General features: G+C 35.0%; 1 protein-coding gene across 2 annotated transcripts in view; it reads left to right on the top strand.

Annotated features, from left to right (window-relative positions):
* The window catches only part of Br140 (bromodomain-containing protein 140), a 416,387-nt gene that overhangs the window by 141,899 nt on the left and 259,109 nt on the right, over positions 1–15,379 (top strand). For both annotated transcript variants that reach the window (XM_090413932.1, XM_090413852.1), the window contains exon 5: positions 1,608–1,750. In XM_090413932.1, coding sequence (XP_090270058.1) covers positions 1,608–1,750 — 143 coding nt within the window. The remainder of the gene's footprint in view (positions 1–1,607; positions 1,751–15,379) is intronic.

The following is a 15,379-nucleotide window of genomic DNA, read 5'->3' as shown; positions in this document are numbered from 1 at the left end:
AATACCCTAAAAAACATGGCTCTGAAGATCTGTTCCAGTGAACAGGCCCTGAAAGACTAATTTAAAGTGATCAGCAATACTTTTCAAAAAAAATGGATACAGCCAAAACACTATTAACAAAATTCTCCACAAGACCTCAATAAAAAACAAAGACAAACCAGATTACAATAAAACTATAACCATTCCCTACATTAAAGGGACATCAGACAAAATAAACAGAGTACTGCAAAAATACAACCTCAAAGCCACCTTTAAACCTCCTGCAAAATTAAAAAGTTTACTCAACTCATCCAAAGACCCACTCCCTCCTCTGGCCCACCCTGGAGTATACCGTATTTACTGCACCTGCAACATACCATACATAGGAGAAACAGGATGCACAATTCCGATCAGACAAAAAGAACATAAACGACACATCAAATATAATAATTATGGTGAAGCTGGTCTTTCTGATCATGCCCTTGAGCACCTTACATAGAATTGACTGGAAAAGCACTAGTTGTCTATATCACACCAAAACATGGTATGAACGCAAATTTAAGGAAGCCTGTGAGATCATTATCAACCACCCCAATCTAAACAATAAAGATGGTCTAAAAATCCCATACATATGGAAGGCATATATTCGTCCCACGAATCCTTCCTCTCAAAGAACAACTATAAATAGGACTGTAGAAAATCCAGGATCCTAAATCTAAAATAACTTTAATACTAAAAAATAGGACATCACTATTAAAGAGAAAATCTGTAAGCATGAATGTTTATTCATGTAATCATAAATTAAATCTAGCTCGATGTAATTTTTTTTTTTTTTCTACTAGAGGTCATGCCAGTGAGTAGCATGTGATCAAATCATTGTATGCTCTATTTATGTATTTATATCATCTAGAGCATACATAAATTATATTTATGTATGCTCTAGATGATGATCCTGATATGAAGATCGAAACGTCGGGATAATAAAGAATTATTTTAACACGGTTGTAGAATTCATAATTTCAAAATTTAATATTTGATTCCTAGAAGCCTAGTTGGCAGATCCTCAAACTAGGAAAGATATACCTTTGTGGTGGGAACACTCACCAGATATGCCAGAGTCACATTTGTGGAAACAGTCAACATAATGGGGATATGGGATTGGCTTGACTGTGATTTGAGAAGATATAAATCAGCCCTTTAGCAGTTCATGGACCTTTAATAGCCCATTTGTCACACGGATCAGACACATTAGACTCATTTCTCATGCATTTCATCGTTCAGTACCTGACTCAGAAAAGGCTTGTATAGCACATAAAGTACAGTGGGTGGGCAGGTTCAAATAAGTAGCCATATTAATTACAAAGTGGTGGCATTACTTCTTGGCTGCAGCAATCTGATTAATCTATTCAACAAGTGATTTAGCTGTTTATCTTTTTCATTGTAGATTAGCTCATTTGGCCATATCTCATGTTTATGACCATGATATAATAATTAAAATATAGTAATCAAATTATTTTATTGCATCTTTAATAGATTTTTTTGTGTTCTTTCAACTTGTGATATTTTATAATGGCTGAGAAAGAAATATTCCTATACTTTTAACTGATGTAATTTATTCCAATGTTTAGCATTCCATGTTACATGTGCACAGCAAGCAGGATTGTACATGAAAATGGAAGCTGTAAGAGAAAATGGCAGTAACGGGACATCATACAATGTGCGAAAGACAGCCTATTGTGATGTTCATACTCCAGTGGATTCGGATAGCTTGGTAAATATTAACAGTCATTGTTATGAATTATGAGAAATTTTAATCTTTTTTCTTTCTATCTATCTATATACAGTACTAATGTACTATAGGTTGATCAACCAACCTCTTGTGTATGGGCTCAACATAAAAAAAATTTGTATAATGACTGGAGACTACTAATTAATAAAAAAATATTTTCAAGTCGTATGCCTGTAGCTGTCATAGCTTTAAATATATAAATTAAAGATGCCAAGAAATTGGGTTCTTGGTTTAATCCTTTATCCAAGTATAAGCAAACAAAGTTTGCATGTGAAATAACTTCACAACTGGACAACTTGTATACAGAAATTAATGACTTCACATCAATTGCTTTAGTATCCCATAATGCAATGCACATATCCTTAGACATGTATAATACTATGCATTATGTGAAGGGTCCCAGAACCCAGACCAGTTTCAAGCTTTATTGAGGTTTCATCAGTGGGAGTCAGACCCAGAAGTGATACAAAGGTTGAAGTAATGCAGAAGTCATATTTCCATACAAGTAGCCAAAAGGTGTCACACCTTATTACTAAAATACTCTGGATTTAGAGAAAGATTTTGAAAGGTTTTTCCTCTTGGTTATACTATAAACCCAGATTAAACCAAGAATATAATTTCTTTGCATCTCTCATTTATAGTATAATCAAGTGGAAAAACTTTCAGCAGCTTTAAATATAGTTTTTAATGCTTTCTATTAAAATATCTTGAAAATTGTAAAATATAATGCCACATAAGCATGATGATTATCTAGTTTTATTCAGTATAATTATTATTATTGTTATTATATATGGATGTTTCCATGGAGTCAGAGGACTTATCAAATGATATCCTATATTGACACAATAGCGACTATTCACACAATATCTATCATACCTCTCCTTAAACTCATTCACAGATGAAGCACTCACAGTGATCTCTGGCGATACATTCTGCCCATTCACCACCCTACAAGAAAAAATCTCTTCCTAACACCCTTGTTAAATACACTTTTGCACAATTTTTTAGGGGTGATTCCTCATTCTCTCCCCCTGCTGCACTATACCGATAAAAGTCATCATTGTCATTCTACAAAATTCCTTTAATAATTATTACTTTTTATGGCTATTTTGCTTATTTTTGTTTAGGAGTATCCCTTTTATGTCATTGGCTTTTTACTCAATTTTTAGGGCATTAAAGACAGATACATGAAGAATATATGGGAAGAATAATTTTGTACATACCTTTGTAGGATGTTCTTTGAGTGGCAAATGGTGATATACATTTATGTTGAAGTATGACTGAAAGGAGGGGAGGGGATTGTGGGTGAGGCAAGAGGTATGTGAATTTTAAAACCTGAGTTTTTAAGGGTTGGCTAAGAATCCCTTGGGAAAAAGGTGAAAGACCAAAATTTTTGGGGAAAGGAGAAGGATAGAATATGAGAACAAGATTAGTTGTGAGAGTAACAGGATATTTTCCATTTCAACTGCGTGTCATCTTTGAAGCTCATGGGAAAAGTGGAGGCTATGTCATGTCAGTTTGGTGTTTTTGTCTTGGGTGTATCTGTGTCATTTTCTATTGGTTGGTCATTACCTAATTTTTATGTTTTGGAGCTTCCAACTCTCATAGATTATATAGAGGCGGTGAAAGTTTATTGAGTTTTTGTCACATTTTATGGCTGTCGTTTCCAATATTCTAAGCATTATTCCGTTTTCTTTGTATGTCTATTATTATGGCTTTGTCGATTTGTGGGGTGTGCTTCTGTTCAAGAGCGTGGACTGCTATTTCTGTTTTGCCTGTGTGTTATATTCTGTTTTTCTTTTGGTTATTATGTTTCTTATTGTTTAAATGTTCTGGAATTGGTATGTTGCAGTCATGGAAGTGTTCCTGTAGTCTTGCACATAAAGGGTCATGGAACCTGTGTAGGTGACATCACAGTCTTGTTGGTAAGGAAATTTGTAAACTACATTGTAGTGTTCTAGTATTTCTTTGTATGTGTAAGATTTTGTAGGTTTTAGAAGTGTTGCCAATTTTTGGTTCATGGAGAACAGCAACTTATAGTCAGTGTGCTTAAAGATTATTTATAGGATTTGTATGTGTTCTGGATCTATGGCAGTACCCCTTTTATAATGTAATGACATTATAAAAGGGGTACTCCTAAACAAAAATAGGCAAAATGGCCATAAAAATTAATATTTATATTTAGAGGAGTAACATGGAAATTTTCCACAAATAATACCTATAACTCCTTTAACAACATATGCTTCTATCATATCTCATCTCCCCTCTCTTACACCTACCAGCTAACTTTTGGAGCCCACAGACTTTTAGTCTATTCTTATAGAAGACAGAAAGAAGAAACTATCCTTTAGAAGACAGAAATATAAGATCTGATAATGTTGGAGTCTTTACAGGTAACAAATTAATTTGGAGGAAAATTGTAGATAGAAAGTTAGTGATGGTGTAAGTTTTTCATGTAGTACTGTCATATTCTCTACACCCATTGAGGGTACATGTCAGGAATTTGATGATGAAGTGGAACGATAACTTCCCTATCTCTGCTTGTCAGTGTTCTTTAATCACGATATAATTTGATGTGTGCTATTTTGGCCACCTGTGCAATGTACCCTCTAAAATTGTAAATTCATATGTTTCATTTTTACCTTCACTTGGAAAGCCTGAGTTTTGCCCTTTATAAAGGATTTCATTTGAAAGGAAGAATTTCCCTTAAGTAGATGCCCTTTAATAAACATAACATATCTCTTTACTATAGTTTCCTCAGCCATTTGAAGTGAAGCCACCTGTGAAACATGGATGAGGCCAATGGAATCTCACCATTTGTCTTTAGTTGAGTATATAATGCTACTATATTAGAGTGAGGAATCATTGTTGTAGTTGTATATAATGCTACTCTTGAGTGAGTAATCGTTGTTGTTGTAATGTACCATCCAGTTGTTTACAACTCTTGGTAACCTTGTGAACAAAGACTCTTCAACCATCTCAACCTCTTATCCTTTCTTTCAGTAATTGTAAGTTAAGTTGGTAAGTTCTTTTATGTTGTCCATCCAACTCTACTTTTGTCTTCCTCTTCTCATTCCCTCACTCCTTCCCAACATAATTGCCTTTTTCAATAATTCATCAGCTCACATAATATGTCCCAAGTACATCAACTACTGTTTAGCAATCATTGTCTCCAAGGAGCATTCTGTCATTTAAACTGAAATATATATTGATTTATAAACATACAGCGCCAACAAATTTTGCCAATGGAGCTGTTCGGCTTCTTCAAGGCTTATAATGGTAAGAGAAAACTCAGAGTGGCTAGTACACAGAAATTGGAGTAACACTATTGTATAAATTAAAAATTAAAACAGACTCGCAACATTACATGCATGGAGCGTATTGTATTAGTCACTGTTGTGTGAGCACGCTCTGTAGTTTTGAGCTAAATGAAATTCAGGCAAACTGAGCGATCTTATTAAGATTTTCCATATGTCAGCTATTCAGATTATTTTAAATGGAATGACACGGCTTAACTATGGGCAGTCCCCCTTTCACCGCCCCTGTGCAGATCTGTTCATGGAAAAGCTAGAAACAGACATCCTTTCAAAATTAGACCCAAAGCCTTTAGTGTGGTGGAGGTATGTAGATGATGTCTTCATAATTTGGAAGGACACAGAAACAGCTCTTTTGGACTTCTTAAAAAAAATTAATTCTTTCTATCAAAAAATACAATTCACTTTGGAACTGGAAAAAGATAACTACCATTTCTGGATACCCTAATGAGGAAACTAGCAGATGGACATATCAAGCTAACAGTCTACCGCAAACCAACACACACTGGATGCTACCTTCATTTCAAATCAACTCACCATATTTCCCAGAAGCTCAGCATAGGGGGAGCTTCCCCTAGTGTGTGTGTGGGGGGGGGGGATCATACAGGACATAATTTGGGTAGTTAAGATGGGCTGTGGTGGAGATTTAGAGTCATCATCAAATTCCTGCCATGTACCCTCAAGGGGTGTACAGGATATGACAGTACTACATGAAAAAATTAAATCATTACTAACTTCCTATCTACAATTTTCCTCCAAATCAGTCTGTTACTTGTCAAGACTCCAACATTATCAGATCTTACATTTCTATCGTCTAAGGCACATTGTGCCGTATCAATCCACCTATATCTTGGTCTTCCTCTGGGTCGTTTTCCTGCCAACCTGGTAGAGAACACTTGTTTTGCTAATCTTTCCTCTCCCATTCTATTTAAGTGACCATACCACCTGATACTAGCTCTGCTAACGCATTCCTGGATGCAGACAATGTCAAGTTCTTTCCTAATATCCTCATTTTTAATATGATATTGCCATTGATGCCATCTGTTCATGCCTATAATCTTTCTCAGGACTCTCATATCTGCAGTCTCTAGTCTTTGGTCAAGTGTTTTACTTCTGACCCAGCTCTCAGATCCATAAGTTAAAACTGGTTTGAACACTGTCTTGTATACAGCTAATTTGGTGTTCCGACTAATTTCTCTCTTATTCCATATGAATTTATTCAATTGACTTCCCACCATACCAGCTTTGCTGATTCTGTTCTCTATTTCTATATTTAATTTACCATCTTCACTAAAAATTGTGCCTAAGTAGCTGAAATGTTTTACTTGTTCCACAGGTTCTCCATTCACAACACAGTTGACATTTTCAATGATTCTGCCTATTTTCATTGTCTTTGTCTTTTTATTGCTGACCTTCATACCATATCTATTGCAACAGCTATTCAATTTAGTCAGAGAATCTTGCAGACTTGTAGCAGATTTATTTAGAAGTATAACATCATCCGCATAAAGCAAAGAGCTGACATTAACATATCCAATTTTGATATCATGTTTAATACCACTTTCCTTCATAATGTGATCCATATAGATAATGAATAACAGAGGGGATAATGTACATCCTTGTCTCACACCAGATTTAACATTAAACCATCTTCCTGTACTTCCTTCAATTCTAACTGCTGACTTACAACTCAAATAAAGACTAAGTATTGCTTGATATAATGCCCCATTGACACCATATAACTGCAGCGTATTGAATAGCTTCTCTCTTGGCACCTTGTCATATGCCTTTTCCAAATTGACAAAACTTAAATACAGATCTTTGTTATATTCCCATGCTTTCTCGACTATTTGTTGTAAAGTGAAGATCTGATCCTGACAGCCTCAATTTGGCCTGAATCCAGCTTGTTCTTCACCAAGCTTTTCTTCCACAATTCTTCTCAACCGTTTCTCAAGTATACTTGCATAGATCTTGCCAGGAACACTCAGTAGGGAAATACCTCTGTAATTCTCACATTCAGTTTTATTTCCCTTTTTATATATGGGTACTATGAGAGCTCTACTCCAATCATCGGGAATTCGTCCCTCTATCCAGGCTTTCTGAACTATGCAGTGCAGCCACTGTAAGACTTTTATACCACCATACTTCAGCATTTCTGGTCGAATATCATCTACTCCTGCTGCCTTTCCACATTTCAAGCCTTTGATGGCTTTTTCTACTTCAAGTATGGATATGTATTCCTGACTGCATGCCTGGTCAGTGTTTTTTATCACTGTGCTGTCATCACTGCTTGTTTCATTTAGCAGTTTTTCAAAGTAATCACTCCATACTTCAAGGATATCTTTTTCTCCTGTTTTCATGTCACCTTTATCATCTCTAACTCCTTTTACAGCACTCTTTCCTCCATTCCTAAGCTTCTTCAACAACCTCCAGAATATTTTGCCACCTTCTTGATATTTATTTTCTATATTCTTGCCAGAGTCCTCCCATGACTTTTGTTTAGCTAGTTTTACACACTGTTTAGCTTTCTTACATTTGTCTCTGTATTCTGTAAGAGTAAAAGCTGACTTATTTGCCAGGAACTTTTGATATGCTTTCTTCTTTTTCCTTCACTGCCTCTTTAACTTCCTGTGTCCACCAGGGAGTTCTGATTTTTTTATCCTTGCACACAACCTCACCACATGCCTCTCTGGCAGAATCAATCAATGTTTTCTTCAGAGTTTGCCACTGAATCTCCAAGGTTTGATTCCTGTTCTCAAACTCTTTCATTTTCTTTTCAATAATCTTTCTGTATTTAGAGTTAAGTTGGAAATAGAACATTAGTTTTCGATGTCTGACTGTGAAAAAAAAATCCATATCCACTGCACCAACATTTGTGACATCGATATTAACTTATTTTCCCAGCCTGAATCAGTTTACTCTTTTTCTGTTGTTTCAGAGGTAAAGTGAAGTGGAACATATTGTGGGAGACAATAGACTCTTGGACATGTTGTCCATACAAAGGGCATCTAGTATCCAAACCATAAGTAGCTTCAACAGTGTCGTCCTCATACATTACACAGGCCTAATCTGGTAATGTAAGATGGTGAGATTATACACTAGCTCAGGAAATCTCCTAAAATATATTGCTACCTGTTTTTCTGCTGTCTCACACACATGCACAATTCTTTATGCTGATCTTCTCATCTTCCTTATACCCTCTTTTACCTTGCGGTGTCGAGGGTCCACTGTTCATAGGACCTCATTCCGTTTACAGGAATGAGGTCCCGTGATCAGTGTACTTCTTCTTACATTTTACTTCTTACATTTTACATTTTTTTAAAAGAACACGCAAGACTACAGTAATAACTTTTTAATTAATAAGGTGCAGTTATATCATACTAAAAAGAATAGTACATCTTCAGTGTCACTCAAACAGTTATAGGAATGGAATACAAGTAACGAACATTCGGTAGATCACCTATTAAAATACAATTGTTGCTGCATGCTAGGAAACAATAGAAAATAATAATTAATTAATATTTAAGATAATTGGTTTTTTATTGATTACATAAAATAAAAGTCTCCCAGATCTTTGAGAGAGAGAGCCAATCATTTCGATTTAAATTCGGTCGTTTTAAAATAGCTTCACAACTTTCTTTAAAAAGGCGTTCATATTTGAACCTGCATCTATGGAGGAGAATAGCTTTATTCCACTGGATATTATGAGTTGTGATAATACTGTGCTGTGCTAGACCAGACTTCTGAGGTTTGTTGTATTCAATGTAATATTGATGTTCTTTAATTCTTTTTTCTCCACAGAATGGCCAGTTTGTCCAAAATAAGAAACATTTTATTCACATGGTATTTGGTAAACACCACTCAAAGATAAAGATGACAGTTTATACTTTGTAGAAGGCAATAAAGAGGAAATTTTGTTGATAGGAACATACGTGGAAATCAATTGGTACTTTTTCAAAATTCTACCTATAGGTTCTGAGATTCCTGGAATGTAAGGGATTGGAACTCTGTGTACTGTTGAAGAAACTTTAGGTATTGGAACATAAGATTCAATTATATGTTGGATTTGATTGGGGTTGTAATAATTCGATTTCATTAACTTTTTAATGAAGGAATTCTTGTAAGATTACTGGAGAAGAGCAAACTTTATGTGCTCTATTAATTAGAGATTTAAGAATGCCAAATTTTTGAGATGTGCGGTGAGCAGACTTTTTATGAATGTATCTGCCAGTAAATGTGGACTCTTGAAAGATGCTTGTAGATAAGCTACCAGAAGAAGTTCGAGTAAGGAAGATGTTCAAAAATGTTTAAGTACCAGAATTTTCTTTTTCCATGGTGAATTGAATATGTGGGGGAAGGCTATTTATCTGTTGTAGAAAAGTGGAAGGCTCATCTTCAGTATGTGACCAAATAGTAAAAACATCATCAACATAACGATACCAAAGAGCTGGTTGAGGATGAATGAATGAAAACATAGTGTCTTTGAATTGTTTCAAAAAATAGTTTGCCAAAGGTGGAGACAGATGGCTACCCATGGCAGTACCTTCAACTTGTTTGTAGATTTTGTTTTTCCAGTTGAAATAACCCTGAATGGATAACAAATTTGAAAATTTTTGCGATATCTGGAGGGTAATCTTCATATAATAATTTGACTGTGTTGGCTAATGAAATATTGGTAAACAGAGAAACAATGTCAAAACTGACTTGCAACTCAGACTCTTTGATTTTTTTATCCTTGATTTTTTCAAGAAAATCTGTTGAATTTTTTATGTAGGATCTGGAATGTCCAGTGAGAGCACTTGAAGAACGTGACAAGACTTTTGCAATTCGATAGGTATGAGAATCAATGCAATTCACGATAGGTCACACTGGATAGCCTTCTTTATGGGTTTTCGGGAGTCCATATAGACGGGGAGTTCTTCCAAAGTAGGTGCGTAATTTATCCACGTAATTTGGGTCCCAACTGATAAACCTCATCAAGTAATTTATTTAATTGTTTAATTTGTGAATTTGTAGGATTATGCGTGATCATTTGGTAGGTAGAGGTGTCTTCTAAAAGGCTAGATACTTTTGTCTCATAGTCTTATTCATGATTAGAATAGCTTTTCGTTTATCGGCCTTAGAAATAAATATGTTATTATCTCTCCTTAAAGAAGTTAGCCCTTTGATTTCAGCATTTGATAAGTTTCATGAAGGTAATTTGCTTTTAAATAACGAAGTTGCAACTTCAAAACGAAGTTTGTTAGCATCGTCGCTAGAAAGTCCTGACAGATTGCATTCTATATTATGTAAAAAATCAAGATACAGAATATGTGTAGGAATAACTGCAAAATTAAGGCCTTTTGCTAAAGCACTGGTTTCGGCGTCGGATAAAGGGCAATCGGAAATATTAACAATCCATTTATTAGTAGAAATTATGTCAGAGGTTAAATTTTTCTTTTGCTTGTGATATAAAAAATTATGTTTTTGCATAAGTCTGTGAAAATTTCTTTCGTAAGAACAGGTTAAAGATTGTTTTAATAAACGAAGAACAATATCTAGTAATTCATCATTAAGAACAGATGAAATTTCTTCTTCGAGATCCAAAATAGGCTTAATATTTTACTCCTTATGATTTTAACAAAGTGTTTGTCGAAATTTTAGGTCCCTGTTCACAGTTACTCTGGGATTCCTCATCTTCTCCAGCTACTCATATTCCCATTATTTGTTTATCCTACATCCCATCTTTGCTTCCCAAATGTTAAAACCTCACTCTCTGCAAAAATTAAACTGGAAACCCCACTTACTTTCCCAATCAATCAGTGCATTCCCGTTCTCTTTCAGAGCCACATCTCTATTCATCATAGTTATCTTCAACTTTGCATTATCTGCAAACAACTGCATACCACCATTCTCACCTCTTCCCAATATCATTAGCATACAAGTTAAGAAGCAATGGCCCCAAAACAGATCCTCGGGACACATCACAAGTGACCTTCTTCTTCTGGAATATCACTCATCTGTATACAACTTACTGATACCTTTTCAGATAGTCAGTTTCCAATCCAGCATGCGAATCTGCTATCTCCCCAATGCAATTTAATCAAAAGGTTGTTATGTGGCATTCTGTTGAAAGCCTTTGCAAAATTCTGAATATACCACTGTTTATGCATTGCTCTTATCCAATGCATTTGCCACCTTGTTATAATAAGTAAGTAGATTGTTAAACCATAGTGACTATTAAAGAGAATGCTACTGTTATCATCCCAGTTCTGAATCTTGATCCTGATTACCTCTCTGATACTTTAAGCACAACAACAGATACACAGATAATTCAAATCCTTAGTCTTATCATTTCCTTTAAGAAGTAACACATTTTTTGCTCTATTTCCACTCCTTCGGAACTTGATCCATTACAAGATTTGTGCTAAGGGTATGTCCACATTCTCTCAAAATGTGGTGTTATGTCATCTAGCCCCCACAGTTATTAACATCCAGATTACTCAATTCCTTGTATACCTCCTCCTTACTCACTGTTAGTTCCTTCTCTTTCTCCTCATTCCTACCTTCCCAGTGCATTCAAGCTCTGCATGATGTCACATTCACAATAATGAAATACCCCATCTGTATTGTTTACAGTTGTTATCATTTTGCCATTTTCACCAGTCAGTATGATTCAGAATGTATGCTTTATTGATTCATTCATCTCACACTTTGCCTGTTCAATTTCCTGACTTTTGGGATACATTATTTTTGATTATCTCATTCTATAATACTGCTGCAAGCTGTGTCATGAGTTTGTCATAATTACCAGCCTTATAGTTATATATATTCTACTGTATATGGGAATTGTTAATTGGATAGCCATTTATTTGGACAAATCTTAAAGGACAAAACCAAATCCAGGAGATCAAATCCAGAAAATTGCAAGCAATTTTCTGGATTTGATCTCCTGGATCTCTTGTCTCAGTTTATTTGTGACAGGAGATGAAGCATTCAAGATTATCTCTCTCTCTGAGGTCCATCCATCTATTCGTTGGACATTATCAGATGCTATATGATCACCCAGTTGCTCGGTGATGTGCCACACTAGTCCTCGCCTAGGGAGGACCAGTGTGTAATATGCTTTTCTGGAGGATTCACATCTCTGAGGATCACTCATTTCAGGCACACCATTACTGAGATAATCACTTGCAAATGATCAGTGGTTTATGGATTATTGGCACAAGGAGGGTAAAGTTCATATTCTGGCAAACTACAGCTTGTAAATGAAACTCTACTGGAATTAAATAGTTACAACCCTCATCAAATCCAGCAGATAATTGACTATTATGTTCTAACATGTCATTCTTCAACAGACCTCAGGACCAATCCCTTATATTTTTGATATCCCTGAACTTACTGGTAGAATTTTGAAGAAGTATCATATCACCTTAATCCTACATTTTCCTATTAACAAAATTTCTGAGCTTTTACCATCTGCAAAAGACACTCACCTCTATCATTCATATTCATCATCATGCATTATCAAGGATTTAGGCCTAGCTTGGCCTGTTCCGACCTTAGAGGTCATCATTCAATCTTTTAAGAGGACGTCCTGGTTTTCTTTTTTCTAATGGCTTGTACTTTTTTAAGGTGCTTGTTTTGGTAATCTTTCTATTTTCATTCTTTGAACGTGTTCCATCCATTTATGTTTATATATTTTAATTTTTTCTATTACTAATTCTTGGTTTAATTCTTTCATAATTTCTTCTTTTCTTTTGTGATCAAGTAGAGTATACCTTGCAGTTTTTCTCATAAACTTCATTTCGTCTGTTATTAATCTTTGTTTGTCTTTTTGTTTTATGGTCCAGATTTCACTTCCATACAATGACTGGTAGGGCTGATGTATTGTATACTTTTAGTCTGGTTTGTTTTTGAACTAGGTTTGGTTTAAATACAGAGTTAATTACACATTATTTTTAAATATTTTGCAATTTTTACATTTATATCTTTTTCATTTTCGTATTTGATCATACATCCTAGGTAGTTAAACGAATTCACCTGTTTTAAGATCTTGTTATCTATTACTATCTTAATTTTTGATTTTGCTGTTGATATTATCATTCCATATTTTTTGGCTCTCATTTAGATCTAAAATAGCTTTCTGTAGGTTATCTTCCAAATTTGTAATTATTATTTAGTCGTCGGCAAAAAGAAGAGTGTTTAAGTTCACAGTAGGAGAAAGTTTAACACCTTGATGGAAATTTTTATTCCATTTTATTGTTATTTCATTTAGGTTTCAAATATTAAAAAGAGTTGTTGAGAGGGGACATCCCTGTCAGACCCCTTGGTTTATCTCTCGCTTATATAATAGCTCATGATTTAATCTTATTTGTATTTGATTATTTTCATATATACTTATGATAGCTTTTAGGATATTATTTGGTATTTGTCTTTCTTTTAATATGTTAAATAAAATGCTTCTTTTAACTTTGTCAGATGCTTTTTCAAAGTCAATAAAAGCAATATTGACTTTGAAAAAGCAAAGTCAATAAAAGCAGTATGTTTCTAAATTGTATTATCTTCTTTTCTCTATTATTAATTTTAGGCAAAAGGCCAAGTCTATACATGATCATCCTTTCCTAAATCCATTCTGTACTTCTAAAATAAAGCCTCTATCATTAGCTGGTGTATACCAGATCCCTTGTGAATGTAATTTGACATGCTTTGCACAGAACAGGTTATTTTGTGAAAAGAAGAATTAATGAACATCAGAGCCACATTGAATATGTGAAACATCAAAATTCTGGTCTGGCACATCATAATATTGTCACAAAACACAGTTTCCTGCAGGATGAAGCTTGTCTTCTACATCATCATCATCATCATAATGATGAAGACAATACCGAGTGGTTAGCGTATCCGCACTCCAGCCAAAGGGCTGTGGGTTCAAATCCCGCCGTGGGCATGGATGTTCGTGATTGTTTGTGGAAATAGTAGTAGTGGTGGTGGTCAGCAGTAGATGCCGTTGGTGTAGTTGTGATCAGTTGGTGGATTGAGTGGCGGAGACAGAATTGTAGAGCAGGTGCCCACCCTCGATGAGTCTTTGGACTCCCTGGAGGTGTCATATAATGATAATAATAATAATGATGATGACGGCCTGGTTGGCCAAGCAGTTAGTGTATCCACTCTCCACCCAAAAGGCTGAGGGGTCGAATACTGCCGTGGGCATGGATGTTTGTGATTGTCTGTGGAAATACTGGTGGTGGCAGTGGCGGGCGGTATAGAAGGCGCTGGTGTAGTTGGTGGATTGAGTGGTGGAGACAGAGAGAGATGTAGAGTAGATGTCCTCCCTCAATGAGTCTTTGGACTCCCTGGAGGTGCCACGTAATAATAATACTAAAATTACTGATATGTATCCTCAAGGGGTATACAGGATATGATAGTACTACATGAAAAACTTACATCATTACTAACTTCCTATATACAATTTTCCTCCAAATCAATCTGTTACCTGTCAAGACTGCAACATTATCGGTCTTATATTTCTGTCTTCTGAGGCACTTTTTACTGTATCAATCCACCTATATCTTGGTCTTCTTCTAGGTCTTTTTCCTGCCAACCTGGCAGAGAACAGTTGTTTTGCTAATCTTTCCTCTCCCATTCTGTTTAAGTGACATACCACCTGAGATTAGCTTTGCTAACACATTGTTGTATCATCAAAATATAAAATGATGGTACAACATGTCTTCTACATAGAAGCAAATATAAATATGAACACATTTTCAAAGAAAGTTGTGAAGCCTTTCCAACTCAAGAGTAATCTGAATCATAATGATTGTCTCTCTTTTCCAAAAGTTTGGGAGATCCTCATTTTATGTACACATAAAAAATAGTTTTAATAAATATTATTTATTAATTTCTAGCATGTAGCAACCATTTTTAATCAGTAAACTAATTTTTATGTGTACCTTGTATTCCTCTTCTTTGATATGCCTGTTGTTTCCACAAGACTGAATAAAGTATGTGTCAAATAGATGAATAAAGGGATTGAGCATGAAATTTGGAATAAGAGAAAAGTTTATCATGATAAAAATTGTCAAATTGCAAAATTGTAAAATCAGTAATTTTCTTATAAGTCCAGGTAATTGAATTAATTTGGATCAGTGGAAGTCAAACAGCAAACCGAGTGAATACGATTATAAGCGAAGTGTAAAAACTCGATTGTAGCTTAAATATTAAATATTCCAAAGCACATTACATCGATTTTTTACTTAGGTTAAGTCCCATGTGATATTGTAAAAAAATAAACCTTGTTTGTCTCGGTATAGTTTGT

The sequence above is a fragment of the Typopeltis vanoorti genome, chromosome 1 (genome assembly GCF_054136105.1).
Source record: "Typopeltis vanoorti isolate ZY-2024b chromosome 1, IOZ_Tvanoo_1.0, whole genome shotgun sequence".
In the NCBI taxonomy this organism is placed as follows: domain Eukaryota; kingdom Metazoa; phylum Arthropoda; class Arachnida; order Uropygi; family Thelyphonidae; genus Typopeltis; species Typopeltis vanoorti.
This window is presented reverse-complemented; position numbering and strand designations above follow the sequence as displayed.